Raw genomic sequence first — 17,796 nt, 5'->3', positions numbered from 1 at the left:
GCGAATTAAAAATAAATCACTGGCACTTCTACTAAGACAGAGTGGAAATGTCGAGGAAATTAAGCATGTTCATGAAGGTGCTAATCGCGTTGATCCCGCAGTGACGCAGTGACACTGTGGATCTCTTTTTGTTAACATCCCATGCAACTGAATACTTTACACCTGACATGGGAAATCAGGTGTTGACGTCACAGCTATCAGGGTAGTTCTTTAACGTCCCCCGCCCCTCATTCTTTTAAAAACCCACTCCTGTAAAAAGATGAAGGCACTTTTATCATGGCCCTTGGTTGGACGAGCTTGTTTCTTCTAGCAGGTCTAAGTACACTCATAAAGACAACACGGTCGTTGACCGTGTCCGAAAAATGCACAATGGACACCAATACTTTCCTATGGGAAATAAACCAGGACCAGCCTAAGGAATATGCTGTTCTCAGTAAGTGGTGGATATTTCAATTCACTTTTAGCAATTTAATTTTTAACCCAAATTGTACTGTCATGTACCGTCTATATGTTTCAGAAATTGTCTTCTTGATTGACAACTAATTAAAGTGCTTGGTAGCATAATGTTTTTAAAATAAGGGCCGCAAGACAAATTGACCAAAAAGCCTTTTTGGGCCAAATCCTCAGTTTGGGAAAAAAAATAAAATATTTTGACATCAATGTTAACTACTAGGTCCGAAACAAAAGCCACAAATTCATTTAGTCTGCAGTTCCTCTAGAGGCCATCAGGGGGCGACCAGTTTGTTTTAATGGGAAGATGAGATAGATGGACACTCTCCCAAATTGAAGTCTGTTTAAAATATAAAAAGTCATGTAATGTAATGACATGTATATATTTTTAATTGCAGTGTATGATGCCTTTGGGAAACAGGCTAGCAATGTTGAAGGAGGTAATGCCAACCGGCCTGGCCTGCTGCAGCAGTGTCACTCTGCCCACAGTCCTTCCTTCTCAGGACAGTACTGCCAAGTGTTCCTCAAGCAGGTATGGCCAAATGATACAAACTACAGCGACTAAAATATCATCTTGATTAAATTATTATTTTACTTTTTTGTATTTTACTCACAGGGAACCGTTCAGTATTTTGTGGGTATCTGTGTCCCAGACTCTTGTGATGAAGAGGAAGTAGAAACATTGGTGCTGTACGGTCAGTTAATTTAAAGCCACTGTGTTCTGTGTTCCTAAGAATAATGCATGTATTCACGTTTTAACAGATACATTTAAGATGGGACACATATCCCTTGTACCTCCATTACCTTCTATTCTGGTTAATGAGTCCACTCAGGAGATGTTTATGACTCACTGCTTGTCGGACACTGTTGCCCCTGATGCATCGGATGTCGCATGCCTGTAAGAGGACCCGCATCATATATTCACCATCATCCTTCACCTTAACCGAACCTCCTTTCTATCACAGGTTTATATGTTGCGCAATGCTAGCGATTCCCCTTGCCGCCACGCTGTTCTCAGCAACAGTGAGGTGGAACCGGAACCAGGCGGTGATGCCAACTACAGAGTCCGACTGTTTAAACACGGGCCTCAACCAGTACGGGACCCTGAAGACCAATGGTTCTTTGGGTAGCGAAGTAAATGGTACCACAACAGAGGCAAATAGTAAGTAGAATGTACTGTCCAAAAACCTTAGGCTAGCATTGCGTTATGACTAGCATTAAAAGTAGCGACATTACTATCCATCCACTATCTAAACTGGTCACAAGGTTCAGCTAAACTATATTTCTTCATAGCATGGTTGTAACATTGCTGTTTTTAAACAGCCAACAAATAGCCTTTCGGTAGTAAAACTACTTTTGTGATCACAAAATGCAATATCTCATTTGCATCCCTGGTGAAATTGTCAGGTCAGACCTCAGACACATTGGAGAGACAAGATCTCCTAATGGCTTGGAAATTCTGGGATGAACTGAAATCTAGTGGATAGAAGCAAGGAAGTTTGGCTCTCTCTGGTCAGGCTGCTGCAGAGCAAAGGATAATTGATGGAAGCTGATTAGCTGACTTTGGCATAGTGAACTATGTAATGGTACCTGCTACCTGCTACCTTACTGGGTCATGTCTCCCACAGACGATACCAGAGCTGGAGCTTCATGCTTTCCCAAAAGCTGCATATATCAGTGCCTACAGGCCTTCTCCCTTCAGACGACCAGCAGGGGTATCTTCAGCAGCTCCTCAGGTTTCCCCGAAGGCGGCTACTCTTCCTTGAATGGCATCCGCATTCTGAGCCTGTTATGGATCATGTGCGGACATTCTGCACAGTTCCCCGTGATAAACAACCTAGGTACTACTTAGCTAAACCTTGCCTTGTGAGATGTGTAGGTCCAATGTGGTCACATAAATGACTATATCATTCACAGACAACTACAAAGACTGGAAGAAAACCGTAGAAAGAAGCCCTCTGTATGTGTTTTCTCTCAGTGGACCAGTTTTTATGGCCGTTGACACCTTCCTCTTGCTAGGGTGAGACTAAAGCTGCATTCCAGGACACTGAGAAGTCAGAAAATATTATCTCAGACTAGGAAAGGTCAGAGTTCCTACTTGCTAATTGCTTGGAGATTTAGATATCTGACGTGACTTGACAATGGCAGTTGAGAAATCTGAGTGAGATTAGTTCGACAACCCTAGGAGTCTTGAATGAACACACACCAAAAAGAAATTGATTTGATTCCGTAAGCATTTTTTGTCTTTCAGGGGTCTACTTAGCGCCAGGTCTTTACTCGGCTCCATCCAAAGAGCAGAAGACAAGCTGAGTTTTGGTCTTGTGATGGTTTATCTCATCCGGAGGTTCAAAAGGTTAGCTCTCGGTGCCGTGATGGGAAGTCATCATGGAAACAGAACAAGTGAACTGCCTTTTTTCGTGACAGGATCCAGCCGCTGCATATCTTCGTGATGTGTTTCACCGTTGGCCTTATCTCTCTGGTGCACTGGGGTCCTTACTGGTTTCCATTCATAGACAACTTGATGGATTGTAAGACTTACTGGTGGGGCAACTTGCTGCTGATTAGTAATCTGCTCCCAGTCCATGAGATAGTAAGGTCAACCAGTAGCTTCGAAGGATGACCGGTATTATTTTTGTATCTTGAAATAGTCGTTTAAGAGTATTTGACCTCTCCGCAGTGTGTTCCTTGGACGTGGTACCTCTCTTTGGACTTCCAGTGTTACGCCACCACTCCCATACTGGTCTATCTCTACAGATTGTATGTCCAAACATTTTACTGCATAATTCAAAAGATCAAAATAGTACTCAATCTGTGTCTTCTGCCAGGAATAGAGGTGTCTTTGCAGCCGTGGCAGGAGGCCTTGTGTTGATGACCATGTTAGCGAGTTCAATCGTCACGGCACTTCTACAGCTGCCCGTCTTCCAGCCATCTACGCTGTAAGACCATAATCCAGTCAAAATGTACCTTCTCAAATGATAACTTTAATGTATGACTTTTTCTTGTAACATTGCATTTATTTTCCAGGACATCAGAGAATTATGTCTTGTATTATTATGTGAAGCCTCACACCAGATATGGACCATTTTTAATAGGAATCTTAACTGGAATATACCTAACGACTAAAAAAAGCCAAGTCTTGAAGCATAAGGTAGGATTCTTCGTCCACAACCCAAACTCAAAATGGTGTCACTGTCTCTGCCATCACATTCAAACGCTTGTCTCGTGTTGTTGCTCTAGTGGCAGGCGGTGTTGGGTTGGTTCTGTTGTCTGTCAGTTTTGGCGGCATTGATAGGATTGGCCTACGCCCTCCAGGGGATCCCAGTACACCCCTCCGTGCCACATGCGCTCTACCAGGGACTGCACAGGCCAATGTGGGCTCTAGCGATTGCCTGGATCATCCTGGCCTGTGAGGAAGGCTATGGAGGTAAAGGCAGGCGTTTGATTCACTGGGGTTATAATGGTTTTGGAGTTTTCATCAGAGCAAGATTTTAATTTCTTTCTTTCTTAGATTTAGGTAGCTTTAATTAGTTTTCAGATTGGGTTAAATAAATATCATATTTGCTTGATCATGCTTTATCAACATTTCACTCCTGCAGGGTTTATCAATAGCCTCTTGTCATTGTCTCTGTGGGGTCCTCTGGCCAACATCAGTTTCGCCTGCTACCTGATCCATCCCGTCTTCATCCTGGTCTACATTGGACTACAGGAGACACCCATCCACTACACAGATGTCAACTTTGTGAGAACTTGGCTTCTTCGTACTGTCTGCTGTGTGAGTGACTTGAATTCTCGTACTGTAGCGTATCTCTGGATTTCTGTGGTCTTTCTTAGATGTACCTGTTCCTCGGCAACGTGGTGCTCACACTCGGGACGAGCGTGGTCTTAACAGTCCTGGTCGAGAAACCCTATGTCCTCCTCAACTGGAATCGTAAAGCTGGCCCAGTACAACACTGACGAAAACCATTAATCAAAAACCAATGTCGTCTTGTAAACTCTGAACATTTCTGTCATATCATAAATAAAAATGCCATATTAGTCTGTGCATCCTTGTTTTGGTTGGTTTCTAAAAAGGATTATGCAACCAGATTAACCGTTACGGCACATTTTAAAATAAATATATATTTCCTCCGTAATATTAAGGATTTGAGAGACTTTTGACCGCATTCCTATAATACAATTACTTTTTTCTCTGAATATTACCACTTAATCCTTTTTTCTTGTGTGTGGTTGGTACTATAAAATTATGATTTGATGTAATAATTCATTCATTAATTTGGTTTAAATAGGTTTCTTCCCATATGTTTATGACTTTATCCTTGTAAAAAAAAATTTGCTCATAAAAATATCCTCGTTACACAAGAGCTTAAATTTTCTAATAACATGACTACTTTCATATTCCATTCAGCTGACTCTCCCACGCAGCGTCACAACAACAAAAACAAAGCAGTGACGCACATGTTGGACATGTGCAGCATCACCGGCTCCCCACTCCTGGGCCCCCTGAGCCTGGGCAAGGAGGGCAGACGGCAGTCTGTGTAACAACACTGTATAAAAATACATCATGCTGTTGTAAGAGGACACTTGGTCACTCTGTCTCATTGAGTGCGTGAGTCCAATCCAACACGCCACAACAAAATAGCGTACAAGGTGTAACATGTCTGTACGTGTGCCGTTACAATACTTTTAGTTTCTATTTTTGGTCAACATTTCCATTCATACAGTTGCCAGCCACCACTACTGTTTCTATACACGTACCTAGAATGCATCATCTGGCTAATGATATTAGCATAGATTTTACGGTAACAACTCCAAACAACTGCTACTCATAATAATACAATAATCCCTCAGAAAATATGACGTTTTCTGAGTTTAGTGGGGACAATGAAAATGACTGGGGATTAGTTGGGGACCTTCTCTGCCTGTTAATGCTTATTATTAAATGCTGCATCTCTTCGAGGAGAGCTCAGTACCGTCAGGCATGCAGTGGCATAATGTGGTATTACACTAAAGTTGTGCAATTAATTTGGGACTTGCCTGTACGCATAAGCTCAAACTCAAAAAGTCTGGTTCGGTAGATAGACAGGAACAATCATATTTGCACAACTGTATACTTCATCGGCACGTGCGCCACACTTCTATAAAATACAAATCGGCTACATCTTTTTTCACCCCGTTTTCTTGGTGGCTATCAAAACAGTACGTCACAAGCACTTTGGTTGACGCCAGCAAATAGGCCATAATTGTAAATATAGATAAGTCTCTTAACTGTTGAGGATCGGCACATGTCCGCACTATCAGGTAACTTTGCGCACGCAAAGAGTCTGTGATGGTGGGGGGCCACCTAAAAATAGCCCTGCCCCCCTCCTCTCACATTTGAAGGAAAGTTCACCCTCAAGTGGTGCATCACAGCTTTAAATCGTCAAGCACGTCTATGGGAGAGGTACGTACTTTGCGGCCTATTTGTTTTTATTAGCCTTGAAACCACTCCACAGGCTTGTTGCTTCCAAAATGGCCCATGGGGTATTTTGGCTGACAGAGGATTTAAATTGTTGCACAAGCTTTTATGATTGATTGATGGACTTTCCATCATAATCACTCGCTGCTTAAATGTCATCTCTGGAAACTTTCTCGTGTAGTTTGTAGCGGTGTGCAATACCGCAAGACTTGGATACAATATGTATATCAATAGTTTAAATAATGTGGGTGCATCAACGAATATCTAAATTATTTCCCCCAAACAAATCGAATGGATTTTATCAGAATTTATTTTTTTGAAATTGCTCAAATGTATAAAAACATTCTTTCAGATCCTACTAACTTACTATAATAAGAGAAAAACAAAGTTTTTTCCTTTGTTTGAATTTGTCTGGATTTTTAGAAAATAATTAAAGACATGATTACGCCACAACTGATGGGGGGAAAAGCAAAACAGAAAATGCATGATTACAACTTAATATAATAATAATTGCAAAGTACAAGGACAACAACAAAAATTAATACATACTAAGTAAATAACTAAACAAAGATCACGGCTTATCTTGTAAAAAACTATTCTCTGATATTTGGTGAAGTACAGCTGTGTAAAAAGGAAAAGAATTCAGCATTTGTCAGTCAATAACAATATATTTCTTATGATTGACCAAATTGTAAATTATGTTTGGTTGGGATGTAAAGACATTTTCTCCTTTTTAGAGGTGTATATAGACTTAAAAGCTTGCATAGGGGCCCAGGACTAAATAGCGTACATTGCGATGAAGGCTTATTAAACACAATGTGTCCCTTTAAGCTCTTGCATGTTAGTGTGTTGTTGTTGTTATGTAGCATGCTTGAAGCGAGGTGCCCTTCACAGAGTATGTGACAAATGCAGGCCATGGGTGAAGATGGCCTGGTATTTTTCCAGCCTCCTTGCCACCAGTAAGTCCTTCAAGCACTCGTGAAAATCAACAGAGCTGCTTTCAACACCTCATATCGCCACCTACAGCTACGAAACACTCACGTGTAGGCTTGCAGCGCAGAAGTGCAGAACTTTTTGACCAAATTTAATCAAATTGAAGGGCAATATCAAAAGCACCTGGCACAACTGTTTTTATATAAAGTGAGATTGTTGACTATTGAGGGATTAAATTAAGAATCAATAATTTCAATCAAAATGAAATTCTACAACTTAATATTGTGGGTTTTCTAAAGTGCACTATTATTGGAAATGTATTATACAGAAATAGTATCATGGCATTTCAAAATTCTGATTACGTTTACTTTTGAGGGCAGCATGGTATATTATTGGTTAGCGAAACTGCCTAGAATCTTGGCTATTCATTTTTTGTGAGAAAAAGTTGTTTTTTCCTCTTGCCATGCATTTCCATGCAGGAGGAGGCAGACGGCAATGTAGGAGGTGTGAAAACCTGCTGGATCGATGGATCTGACGCTGATCGCCGCAGACAAACAAAGACAGTCACCGAATGTGATGCCTGAGTCTCAAATTAGTCAGGATTCTGGCTATTTTTCTCTTTTGGACCAATCGGAACCCCCGCTACCCTACCTACCTGGGGGGCTTATCTCACATGTTTCTGAGATTTGCACTGAACCCATTCACATACCAGATACGAGAAACCTATTCAGGATGGAGTCGCCAACTCTGGAGAGTTCCAGCGCCTCTGGCCTCGGTTCCAAGCGCCGTCAGACCGACTATCAGACGTCGTTGTCAGACAGCTCGGACACTGACTCAGCCACAGGCTTCATGTCGGACTTGTACATCTTTGAAAATGAGACTCGGGACTTTGTCCTGAGTGCAGCTGCGCCACAGAACGGACTATTTGATAATAATCATGACGCCTCTCCCATTGCGTGCTGTGATTCAGCCAAGAGCGGGACACACAGTCCCACCATGAATAAAGACTGGGTGACGGCAGAGTCTGAGTCAGGGCTAAAGCCACCTGCTGAGGTCACCCGGATCACTCCGCGAACACCAAGGAGCGTCAGTCCTATTGAGTTGTGGGTGGATGCCTGCCAGTATCTGGATAAGACGGATGTTTTGCCTACTTCCGCTTCCAGTGACTTATCTTTGGAAGATATTTGGGGGTCGGATTACAGCAGTGACGGGATTGGCTGGGGCAGAGATGACAACAAGGGTTGGAGGCCGCCAGTGGAGAGGTGGTCCTCAGTGGAGAGCTGGGCCAGCGCACTCTCTGACTGGAACGTCATCGGCACACCAAGGCAGGAGCTCACGACCGCTTTCTCAGAGATAGGAGCCGAGATAGACGCCCTGACTGAAGCGCTAGCCGACATTAAGACCAATAACCACACGAACGGAAGGATGGGAGTCCAGGATCAGCCAATGGGAGAAACCATCCAAGAGCAATCCATTCAGGAATGCTTCACCTTCCAACCAGAAATTACAGATGATGTCCAATCTCTTGAAAATTCAACAACTGACAATCAATTTGAACCAAAGGAACCTGCCGTAAACAACTTTGCACATGAGAACCAATCGCTGGTTCCACTTGGATGTGACTTGGACAGCCTCATCCCTGCATGGACTCCCATTGAAGAAGTGGACCGTCCTCAATTTGTCCAGTTTTCAGGGACAGAAGACAAGATCGTACTGAAGATAGTGGAGGACGCAGATGAGACTGCACAACCTGCTGAGCTGATAACTGAACAGGTAGGACGATTTAAGATCAATTTTGACTTCAATCACCAGCCAAGAAATTAAGTACACTTCATCTTCATTATCCAATGCAACACGCCCGATTGTTTAAATTATTTAGCAATATAATCATAATCCTGCACACACCAACGTGTAATGAATGGGAAGTAATCACATTGCAGACACACTAATAAAATTAGACGCACAGATGAACACAAAGTGCGGTACGGTGGCATTTAACCGGCAGTCATAAGGGCAAACGTTCTCATTTCACCGTGGTCCCAAAGGTGAACACAATGTAAAATAGCTATCCAAATATTTTCACCCTCCCTTGCCAAGATCGAGCGCCAAGATTTGGCAGGATGCCTCGTTTTGGCTTATGCTGTGCGGGAGTAACAGGTGAAAGAAAATGAGGGAAGGGCATGAGAAGAGCCTAATAATAGCCCAGGACAAGCATGATAATAGCATGCATCTCTGGTGTGTGAGGAAGGTGGAGTTGAGCACAGCTGTCGATTTTAACACAACTCCCCTTTTCCCAAACAACCGTCACATGCCCCTCTGAAAAGGCGAGGACCAAGAAGGGGTCCCGCATTGGTTGTTGGTCAGTGAGCGGTAGACTAGTCACTTGTGTGCAGCACACATGGCCGACGGGCTTGGATTTAAACGCACGGTCTTGTGTGTAAGTCGGTATCTTTGTGGCTCAACGGGAAGGTACGTGACCATTTTTCATTAGGTTTGAGAAAAATATCAAATCTGTCCTTGGATCTTCAGTCTCAGTTTGGAACTGTCATAAGTTGTACAATGCATCATTGGGAAAACAGTTGTCCATAATTGAGCCTTTGGGGTGGGAGATTAAACAGGCGACAGAAGAATTCAACACACGAGGTGAGGGATCACCATATTGCTCTCCGCTAATCATGCAATTTACTTTGTTATTTCCAGTTGTCAGGAGATGAGTGGTTTAAGGTGACAGAGGATCACAGCGTCTCCCAGCCCAACCCTCCACCCAATCAGTGCAAAGATCCGATCACCGGTTCAACAGATATTGACTGTAATGGACTCGGAGCTTCTGAGGAAGACGCAATGAACCCGCATGTGCCAGTGTTTAATGGTGGTGGGCATGTGGCACCTGACACTCTGACAGACCCCGGAGGAGCAAGCCAGGATGGGTGTCCCAACTTTATTGTGCCCGTTGCTCCACTTGAGGTCAGGTCTGCCCTGGAGTATCGCAGGAGTAGTTTGGAAGGAGATCAATTGAGGACTTTCAATAATGCCCATGCTCGAACGTGGACTCTTTGGCCGCTGTGCCACGAGGCGGCGACAGACAAGGAGGTTTACGGACTCTATAAAGAACTTTCCAACTTGACAGTTATCCCGGAGAAGAACCACACCGTTCTCGATGAGTCGCATGTTTCCAACACAGCAAAAGTAAGCAACCAAGACGCTGCGGCTAAATCAAAACCGAATCATGGGGCATCAGGAAAGACGGCCCATAAGAGCGAGGGCAAACACCACTGCAAGAAGGACAAATCCACCGTCCATCATCAGAGCACTACTGCTCCCAAGAAAGAGGAGAACTCAGCTCACCTCACAAGCGGCAGACCAAAAGAAAACCTTGAAAATTCAGGTTGTCAGCATGTCGAAGAGAAGACGTTGGTTGCCGACATTGCCAAGTCGCACAGCAAGAAGAAAAAGAAACACCACCACAACGCGAGCGGGGCAAAGACTGCAGCAGAGCCTCTGGTCGAGACGGAGCTTCACGCAAAAGCGAAGAGTGCTAAAGGACGGATCGAAATGTTCGAAGCCAAGATGAGCACCGAACACGGCAAATCACACAAGGACGCAAGGGATAATAAGCACCTAGAAGTTTCGAAACCCTCACGGGGAGAACACATTCACCATAACGCAGAACACAAAAATACCCGCGAACCGACTAATGACGATCTCTTTAAAAAGCGTCGCCTGTCCAAGGATAAATTTGCAAAGCTTTTGGACTCAAAGCCGAGCGTTTCTGTTCCGGTGAAGGTGGCTGAGAAACAGAAGACGGATGTCAAAGCGCCAAGCAAGAAGGCATCCGGCGAGGTGGTCAAACAAACCATAAGTACACACAAGGAAGGTAAGACTTGGATACATTTCAATTTACACCATAAAATTATCACAAAATGATCAATGGAACAAACATTTCGTATAATAAACTAAAAAACTGCTGTGGGATATTTAAGAAAATGCATGTCTAAGGTTTGTAACCATAATTCTTCTCTGATCAGCATAAATGGTTCAATAGTCATTCACTGCTAGATAACTTAAATAAATGATCTCCCCTAGTTTGAAATTAAAGGGGTTTTTTTCAAGTCACATTTTGTGCCCAAACAGGTAGCAATAATTTCAATCTGGCTGTAAACATACATGTAAAATATAATTAAAGGGTTTGTTGTTGCAATTAGGCTGCAGCAGTAACCAAAAGCGTCCAATATACAGGGGGTCCTCGGTTTACAACATAGATCCGTTCCTACGCAGCGACGTAAACTGAATTTCGGTGCAAGTTGGAACAGTAATAAAATGAGACAGTTCAGTAGTAAAAAAAAAAAGAGAAAACAATTCCTTACCTTTATTCCTGTGGTTGGCTTGAACACTGGAAGTGGCGTTGCAAGAGCGTGACGACGCAACAGTCAAAAATGGTGTCTTCTTCGGTCCATAGCTTCTCTCGCGGTGTATTCTTCCGCCGCGCACAGCAACTAGTTCCCGCACGTGTAACGAATCTTACCTTTATGACGCTTACGCTTACCGCTTAGGTCGAAAAAACGCTTTAAATATACGAGACGCGCGTCGTAAACTCAAAAGAGCGTAACTCGACCGTCGTAAACCGAGGACCCCCTGTCCTGTAAATGTTGGAAAGAGGGTGTGGGACTAATGTTGTCATTCAGGCTAAATCATAAAAGTGGAATTTACTGGTGGAATTCCTAACCAAAAACTAATTACAAAACTCATTAATGCATTGTTTTCTGCTTGAACGGATTGCACAAGAAATTGTAACAGAAAGTAAAATATACTTTTTAGTGGCTCAGATCGTGCTTAAAAACAACAGAAATGTTTGATGTGGGACCATTAAAAAAATAAATGAAATTCTGACTTACAGAGCCGAAGGTGACAAAACCTATCCAGCCGGCGTCCGTGAGCGCCGAACCACAAAGTCTGAGTCTGTGGTGTCAGTTTGGTGCCATCTCGGGCGAGCACACCATCACTTGGAAGCGAGAAGGTGCTGTCCTTGCGGAAGCCAAGCGAAGGTAGTTCAACTTGTTCACCTCTGCCAAGGAAGATCAATTGTTTGAGTTAATATTCGGGTGTGATTTTTCCAGAATATTACACTTACGATGTTTGTTTACTGGCTGCAGAAAAGATCACATGATCAAATCAAATGTTGAGTTTATGTGACCACTAAGACACAAATATATTTTTCTGTTAAACATTTTTACAAAGGTAGAAAAAAAAAAGCACAAAAGTAATGTTTCATGCCTAAACGGGCTGCAGAATAATTTGAAAATTGAAAACGACAACATGTCTGCTGCTTAAATGGGTTGCATAAGATAACACAGATAATGTTAAATAATGAGAGTAAAGTTTACCACCACTAATCCCAATGCTGAAGGGCACTGGAATTGCCGCAGTCCTTGAAATTCTCCCCTTGTGATGTCATATTTGTCTCTGAAGTGCAGGGGACGAGAGTCGTGCGTCCTTGACCGTCCCCAAGGCCTCCCACAAAGACCTGGGCAAGTACCAGTGCTGTCTTAGCAGTTTGCAAGGCTCCATCACGCTCGACTACGTGCTCACTTATGAAGGTTAGGACTCACAAGACCTTGTGGCAGTGATTCCAAACCACTGGGCTGGGAAATTATTCAAATGAATCTTAATTGCTCCTATAAATATAATTTAGTTACGAAAAATGAGGTATCATTGTTCATTTACAGTTAAATACTCTTCCACTAGATGGCAGCAAGTAGATTCAAACTGTTTGTCCAACAATTACCATTTATACAACAGAAGAAGTCCTGGCAGGCATATTTTGTGAGTCGATTGACATGAGATCATCATTTCTGTATAGAGTGGTACCTTTAAAATATGAGTTTAATTTCACAAAGTAAATGCTCTTTTGGTTTGGAAACACTGCCCAATGAAGTACATCTATAAAAACATTTGTTCAACTAGAACTTTCAATTGACTGTCACTTCTTCACAGTGCTCCGTGAGATTGTCATCCCGCCGCCGCCAAACATCACACGTGAGTTATCATCGACTGTTTGAAAATCGACTATACTCCTCCTTTCTTACCGTTCTTCTCTTCTCCAGCCGTTGCCGTTGATGTGGGCTCAGAGGTGGAAGACGTCCAGTTTTCCCAGCTGCTCTTCAAAGACCACTTCCTTTCTGAGCAGTACTTCAGCGAGAACCAGTCCCTCAGCATCGTCACAGAGAAAGCCCACTTTGGGGAGGGCATGCACCGGCGGGCGTTTCGCACCAGGCTGCGCAGCGGTGGGGTGCCCCTCCTGCTGGCCGGACCCTCGTGCGTGCTGAAGGTGCACAACTCCATCAGCTACGGGACCAAGAACAATGACGAGCTGGTACAAAGGAATTACACTTTGGCTGTTGAAGTAAGCACCACATTGACCATTTTAAATTAAATGTAGTCATGAAATAGTTTATCAAATTAATAAACACATATAAATCTAATTAATTAATAATTAATTATTTTTTATTATCGTTCTGATTCATATTTTCAAAGCACTTAGCGGGGTTTTGAAGCGCAAAAATGCGTATTTGGGTTTTCTTTTTACAGTGAGTTTTTTTTGCATTTGTCTAAAATTTGACTTCTTTGTTAAATATAAATTTGAATATTAATTGTTATTACATTAAGTATCAAAAATGTCTGGCATATCCAGTACCGTACTTTATTTTTTTACGTGCGTTGGCCTTCGTTTTAAGTGTGATACATACAGAACATTTTCAGCAGCCACTTATGTTACAAATAGCTGTCACTGTAGTCGATGCTTCTGCAATATATAAATCATGTCACATGCCACATTAAAGTCCAAAATGTGATATGATGCTTGGCTTCACAATCATTCTAATATTAGCATGTGCTAATGTGTCATGCAGGAGTGTCACGTTCAGAACACAGCCCGAGAGTACATCAAAGAGTACACCGACATCGCCCAGTCCATCGACGCCTTCGGAGAAGTCCCGGAGTAAGTAACAACCCATCAAATTTCCGACTAAAACCGGCCCACGCCACCATGGGTTGATCATTTTTACATCTACTATTAATTTATCGCAACAGTGTTACATTATGAATGGAAGTGGAGATGATTTACACATTCCAAATGACAAAACATGAAGTCAGATACTTCTTACACCCAGTACCACTTTGAAAAATGATTGGCTCTCCTATTACCACCATGTTAAAATGGAGTGGCGTAGTAGGACTGCTCAATCAATCATGAGGTAGAAGTTTTATTTCCCAAAAAGTCTATTCTATTTTTAATATTATTGCAAATCAATGCAACATTGTGTATAGTTCAACATTAACTTAACACTTAAAATAGGGGCAAAAAATACTGTAATGATTCAGTTAAAATGTATATGTAAATGTGACTGTACATAAACATTTTGGTTGTATTCTTACAGATTAAATGCAAATGTATTGTACTCAAATGTTCAATACAACATTGTCAAAGTGTGGTAACACTAGTATAGGGATGGGCAACGAGGGTGGTTACACTTTCTAACCACATTTATGACAAAAATGCCATTTGTAATATGGACATTTTTTTCATGGGCATACAGAGAAGATCAACTGCTAAGTTACAAAAATAACCATATACTGTCCCGCATTGAAAGGGCTCTCGTATAAATGGCGTACTGTATTCCCATCCAAACATGAACAGCAAAGCAACATTAACCGAAAGACCTCATTTTACACATATTCGTCACAAAACCTACTTATTCGAATATTTTCACATTATACAACCAAACGTATTTCAAATCCCCAAATTAAGTCTGGCTCACTCACCTGCGTGAAAAGTGTAAAGTTAGTGGAGATCCGCTCGTCCAATTAAGCAACCATACGCGTTTATAACACTATTAAACCCTGAATATATTTATTTTTCTGGAGGACTCGAATTTACTTAATCCTCATAGACTTTAAACGAACAGTCAACGCTTTGGAGAAACAGAATTCTACCGTTGTTAGTGTATTTTGAGATCGATGTTGTCGAATGGAGAGTTCGCGGCACATTCTTCTTCGCAATTATAGTTACGGACTTAGAGGCGCAGGTGAGCAATTACTGCCGTCTTGTGGTTAACATTGGTATTACATGTTTTAATGGCCCAGCATCATTTTCCATCCATCCAACCATTTTCTGAACTTCTTCTCCTCACGAGGGTCGCGGGCAGCTCCATTTTCATTTTCTAAATTAATCGGGGGCCACTTAAAGTGTAGGCCGCAGTGCATTGTCCGTTTATGCCTTTAGGGTGGCAAGTAAACACTAAATCTGTATCTTTTTATTCTCTGCACACAGGATCATTCCCATCTACCTGGTTCACCGGCCGTCCAGCGACATCCCCTACGCCACGCTTGAGGAGGAGCTGATAGGCGACTTCGTCAAGTATTCAGTGAAGGACGGAAAAGAGATCAACCTGTTGAGGCGGGACTCGGAAGCTGGACGCAAGTGTTGCACCTTCCAGCATTGGGTTTACCAACGGACAGATGGAAACCTGCTTGTTACTGATATGCAAGGTGGGCAAAAAGTACATCATGTGGGTAAAAGCATTTGAGAAAATAATCCACTAATAGTAAATCCCCAAATAACGTTATGTTTTGTAGGGGTCGGAATGAAACTCACTGATGTTGGAATAGCCACCTGCAAGAAAGGGTAAGTAAAAAAAATCTAAAAGACTTTTTAAAAATCAGAGGGATATTAAAAGGCAATTTCTTGACTTGATTTACAGCTACAAGGGCTTCAAGGGAAACTGCGCCACTTCGTTCATCGAGCAGTTCAAAGTTCTGCACCAGTGCAACGCGTACTGCGAGATCCTTGGCCTGACCTCCCTGCAACCCAAATCGGCCAAAAAAACAGCCTGCACTCCCAGAAGCAAAGCACAGCCTTCATCAGGATCCAAAAAGAAAATATTTGGGCCTACTTTGAAGGCCAAGTCTTAACACCAGGAAGCGCTTGGACTTGATTTGGGGTATTGAACTTGTCTTACACTGACTTTTCTTTTTTACTTTTGTGACGTTTCCAAGCGTGTGTGTTCATTAAATTAATGAACTGGTTAATTAATTTATTGGTGGAAACACTGTTGAATGTGGAGGACATATTGTATGTTGTTATTTATGGATTCAGTGTGAATGCTTTTAGTTGTTGGATTTTTATTTTTATCCATGAGCTACTTTTAGAACTGGATCGAAGGCTACTCACGTGAACCTCATGGGTGGGGTCTACCTGCTACCCATGGGCAGCCTGTTCTAATTTGTAGAAATGCAATAAACATGGAATAAAACGTGCTTTTATTGATTGTTGAAAACTTGAGATATGCAGTCATGACAGGAAATCCTGATTTATCAATTTTAACATTTTGTGTTTTATGTTGAGTCATGAAACTTTTTCTTTGAAGGACATCTCAATAATGACCTTAAAATGGTCACTTTGAACCAAAATGCCAGACGCCAAAATAAATGATGTCACAAAATCTTGGGTGTATTTTATTTTTTAGTGTATGTATTCCCACCACAAAATTCCATGAGGGGGTCCAAATTGTCTGCTTTCATTGTAAAATTTCCAATCAACAACTTTGAGAAAATGATCTATATTATATAAAATGTTTCATTTTTAATTCTATTTAAAATTAATTAATTAAGGCTTTTCAAGATTTTTGATGGTAGCCATTTTGAGAAAATCAGGGGCGGTCCAATTCGTGATTTTTCCACCCTGTAGCTATTTAGTGTGATGATGGCGTTTGATTGACAGGACACAAACACCATTGTCACACTCCACAGCTCTGGAGGACGAATGATGGTTGGCAGTTGGATGAATTCTGGGATCGGTCATAAAAATCTGCCATCAGGCAACTAGGAAAAAAAGATACAGAAAACGGTTACCATTTTGCAGCAGGGTCAAGCCATGACATCTGTGGAATTCCCAGACCATGTTCCTGTGGATCAAATTTCGTGCTCACCTTTATTTGGAGTGGATGGCGGTCGTTTCCTGACTCCTGTTCCAGCCGTGTCCAACAGTCTTCATATACCTTCAGGGAGCTTTCCAAAACGGTAAAAGTCCAGAAGCTGACGGGGCAGGTGGGTAGCCGAGGGAGGTCCAAGCCCGGTGCAAGTCTTTATGTAGACAAACAGCTGGTTGCCCATTAGTGATAAGCGGCAGGGCAAGTATTGATCGACCCTGACCGGAGCCAAGAGAGGGTGAGCTGAGGTGGGACCAAAGAATAAATAAAAGGGCTGTTGAGGCAACAGGGGTCTTTTACACCGCAGGTCACTCTGCCCAATTTGCCTTTTAGAACATATATTTTCAGATTATCCATATATGCAGTTTGTACATTTGCATTAAAAAAAAAGTCTACACACCCCTGTTCAAATACAAGTCAAAAAGAAAAGAAAAATATCATTTCAAATGTTTTCCCATCACTAATGTGAGTGACAACAACCCAATTGGAAATTAATCTCTTCAAGAGAGCAAATAAATTGAAAACAAGATTAAAAAAAAAAAAAAGATGCGGTTGCACAACTGAGGTTGTGGCTCTGTTCGGATTTAACCAATCACGTTCAATCTCATGATAAATGCGTTTGGTTTCCGGTCACCTGCAACAATTTAAAGTGCCTCAAAATAAATCAAGTTCAAATAATCTAGTAGGCTTTTTCTACATGATTTGTACAAAACCCCTAAAATTGGGTTATTTTTGGACAAGTCAGGTTGGGTTGTTGGTTGGTTGCTATTTTTAGGGTTGTTTATTCATTTGAACCAACTTCTGCGGTTAAATGAACAACCCCAAAAGTTTTGTTGGTCCATTTTTGACCCACAATGGGCTTTTTTTTTTTTTACACCTTAATTTCTAGAGTGCATACAGCGTCCATATCATCTGAGAATTATATTGTTTATTCATGATAAGGACCACTCTTACTGGTGTGTCAAAAAAAACAAC

General features: G+C 42.0%; 3 protein-coding genes and 2 long non-coding RNA genes across 11 annotated transcripts in view; 3 read left to right on the top strand and 2 right to left on the bottom strand.

Moving 5' to 3' along the window:
• Window positions 1-13,057, bottom strand: part of LOC125979967 (uncharacterized) — a 71,992-nt gene extending 58,935 nt beyond the window's left edge. For all 5 annotated transcript variants that reach the window (XR_011088021.1, XR_011088019.1, XR_011088018.1 and 2 more), the window contains exons 1-3: window positions 12,922-13,057; window positions 12,220-12,359; window positions 11,731-11,900 (exon numbers count right to left, since the gene is read on the bottom strand). This is a non-coding gene — a long non-coding RNA (uncharacterized lncRNA). The remainder of the gene's footprint in view (window positions 1-11,730; window positions 11,901-12,219; window positions 12,360-12,921) is intronic.
• oacyl (O-acyltransferase like) lies at window positions 255-4,486 on the top strand. Of its 2 annotated transcripts, none has more exons than XM_049738874.2 (15): window positions 255-433; window positions 849-982; window positions 1,067-1,145; window positions 1,213-1,348; window positions 1,416-1,612; window positions 2,079-2,291; window positions 2,368-2,470; window positions 2,702-2,803; window positions 2,875-3,040; window positions 3,128-3,207; window positions 3,276-3,386; window positions 3,475-3,598; window positions 3,688-3,874; window positions 4,047-4,189; window positions 4,282-4,486. In XM_049738874.2, the coding sequence occupies exons 1-15, from the start codon at window positions 277-279 to the stop codon at window positions 4,402-4,404; spliced, it is 2,055 nt and encodes a 684-aa protein (XP_049594831.1). In that variant the 5' UTR covers window positions 255-276; the 3' UTR covers window positions 4,405-4,486. The 2 variants fall into 2 exon arrangements, with proteins under 2 accessions (XP_049594831.1, XP_049594832.1); XM_049738875.2 differs by having other exon boundaries at window positions 282-433; window positions 872-982.
• On the top strand, window positions 5,833-8,992 carry LOC125979988 (uncharacterized). Its single transcript, XM_049738917.1, has 3 exons — window positions 5,833-5,890; window positions 7,318-8,611; window positions 8,936-8,992. The coding sequence occupies exons 2-3, from the start codon at window positions 7,364-7,366 to the stop codon at window positions 8,990-8,992; spliced, it is 1,305 nt and encodes a 434-aa protein (XP_049594874.1). The 5' UTR covers window positions 5,833-5,890; window positions 7,318-7,363.
• Window positions 9,127-16,335, top strand: LOC125979957 (alpha-protein kinase 2). Of its 2 annotated transcripts, none has more exons than XM_049738873.2 (10): window positions 9,127-9,307; window positions 9,539-10,712; window positions 11,733-11,880; window positions 12,305-12,432; window positions 12,830-12,871; window positions 12,940-13,208; window positions 13,744-13,832; window positions 15,165-15,382; window positions 15,470-15,518; window positions 15,595-16,335. In XM_049738873.2, the coding sequence occupies exons 2-10, from the start codon at window positions 9,680-9,682 to the stop codon at window positions 15,803-15,805; spliced, it is 2,187 nt and encodes a 728-aa protein (XP_049594830.1). In that variant the 5' UTR covers window positions 9,127-9,307; window positions 9,539-9,679; the 3' UTR covers window positions 15,806-16,335. The 2 variants fall into 2 exon arrangements, with proteins under 2 accessions (XP_049594830.1, XP_049594829.1); XM_049738872.2 differs by having other exon boundaries at window positions 9,131-9,307; window positions 12,940-13,238.
• Window positions 16,137-17,004, bottom strand: LOC125979968 (uncharacterized). The gene is made up of 2 exons (XR_007485514.1): window positions 16,822-17,004; window positions 16,137-16,714 (listed from the first exon to the last, which is right to left on the bottom strand). It is a non-coding gene; the product is annotated as an uncharacterized lncRNA (long non-coding RNA).
• Between the last annotated feature and the right edge of the window lie 792 nt (window positions 17,005-17,796).

The sequence above is a fragment of the Syngnathus scovelli genome, chromosome 13 (genome assembly GCF_024217435.2).
Source record: "Syngnathus scovelli strain Florida chromosome 13, RoL_Ssco_1.2, whole genome shotgun sequence".
Classification (NCBI taxonomy): domain Eukaryota; kingdom Metazoa; phylum Chordata; class Actinopteri; order Syngnathiformes; family Syngnathidae; genus Syngnathus; species Syngnathus scovelli.
The sequence above is the reverse complement of the archived record's forward strand: the minus strand, read 5'-3'. Positions and strand labels throughout refer to the sequence as shown.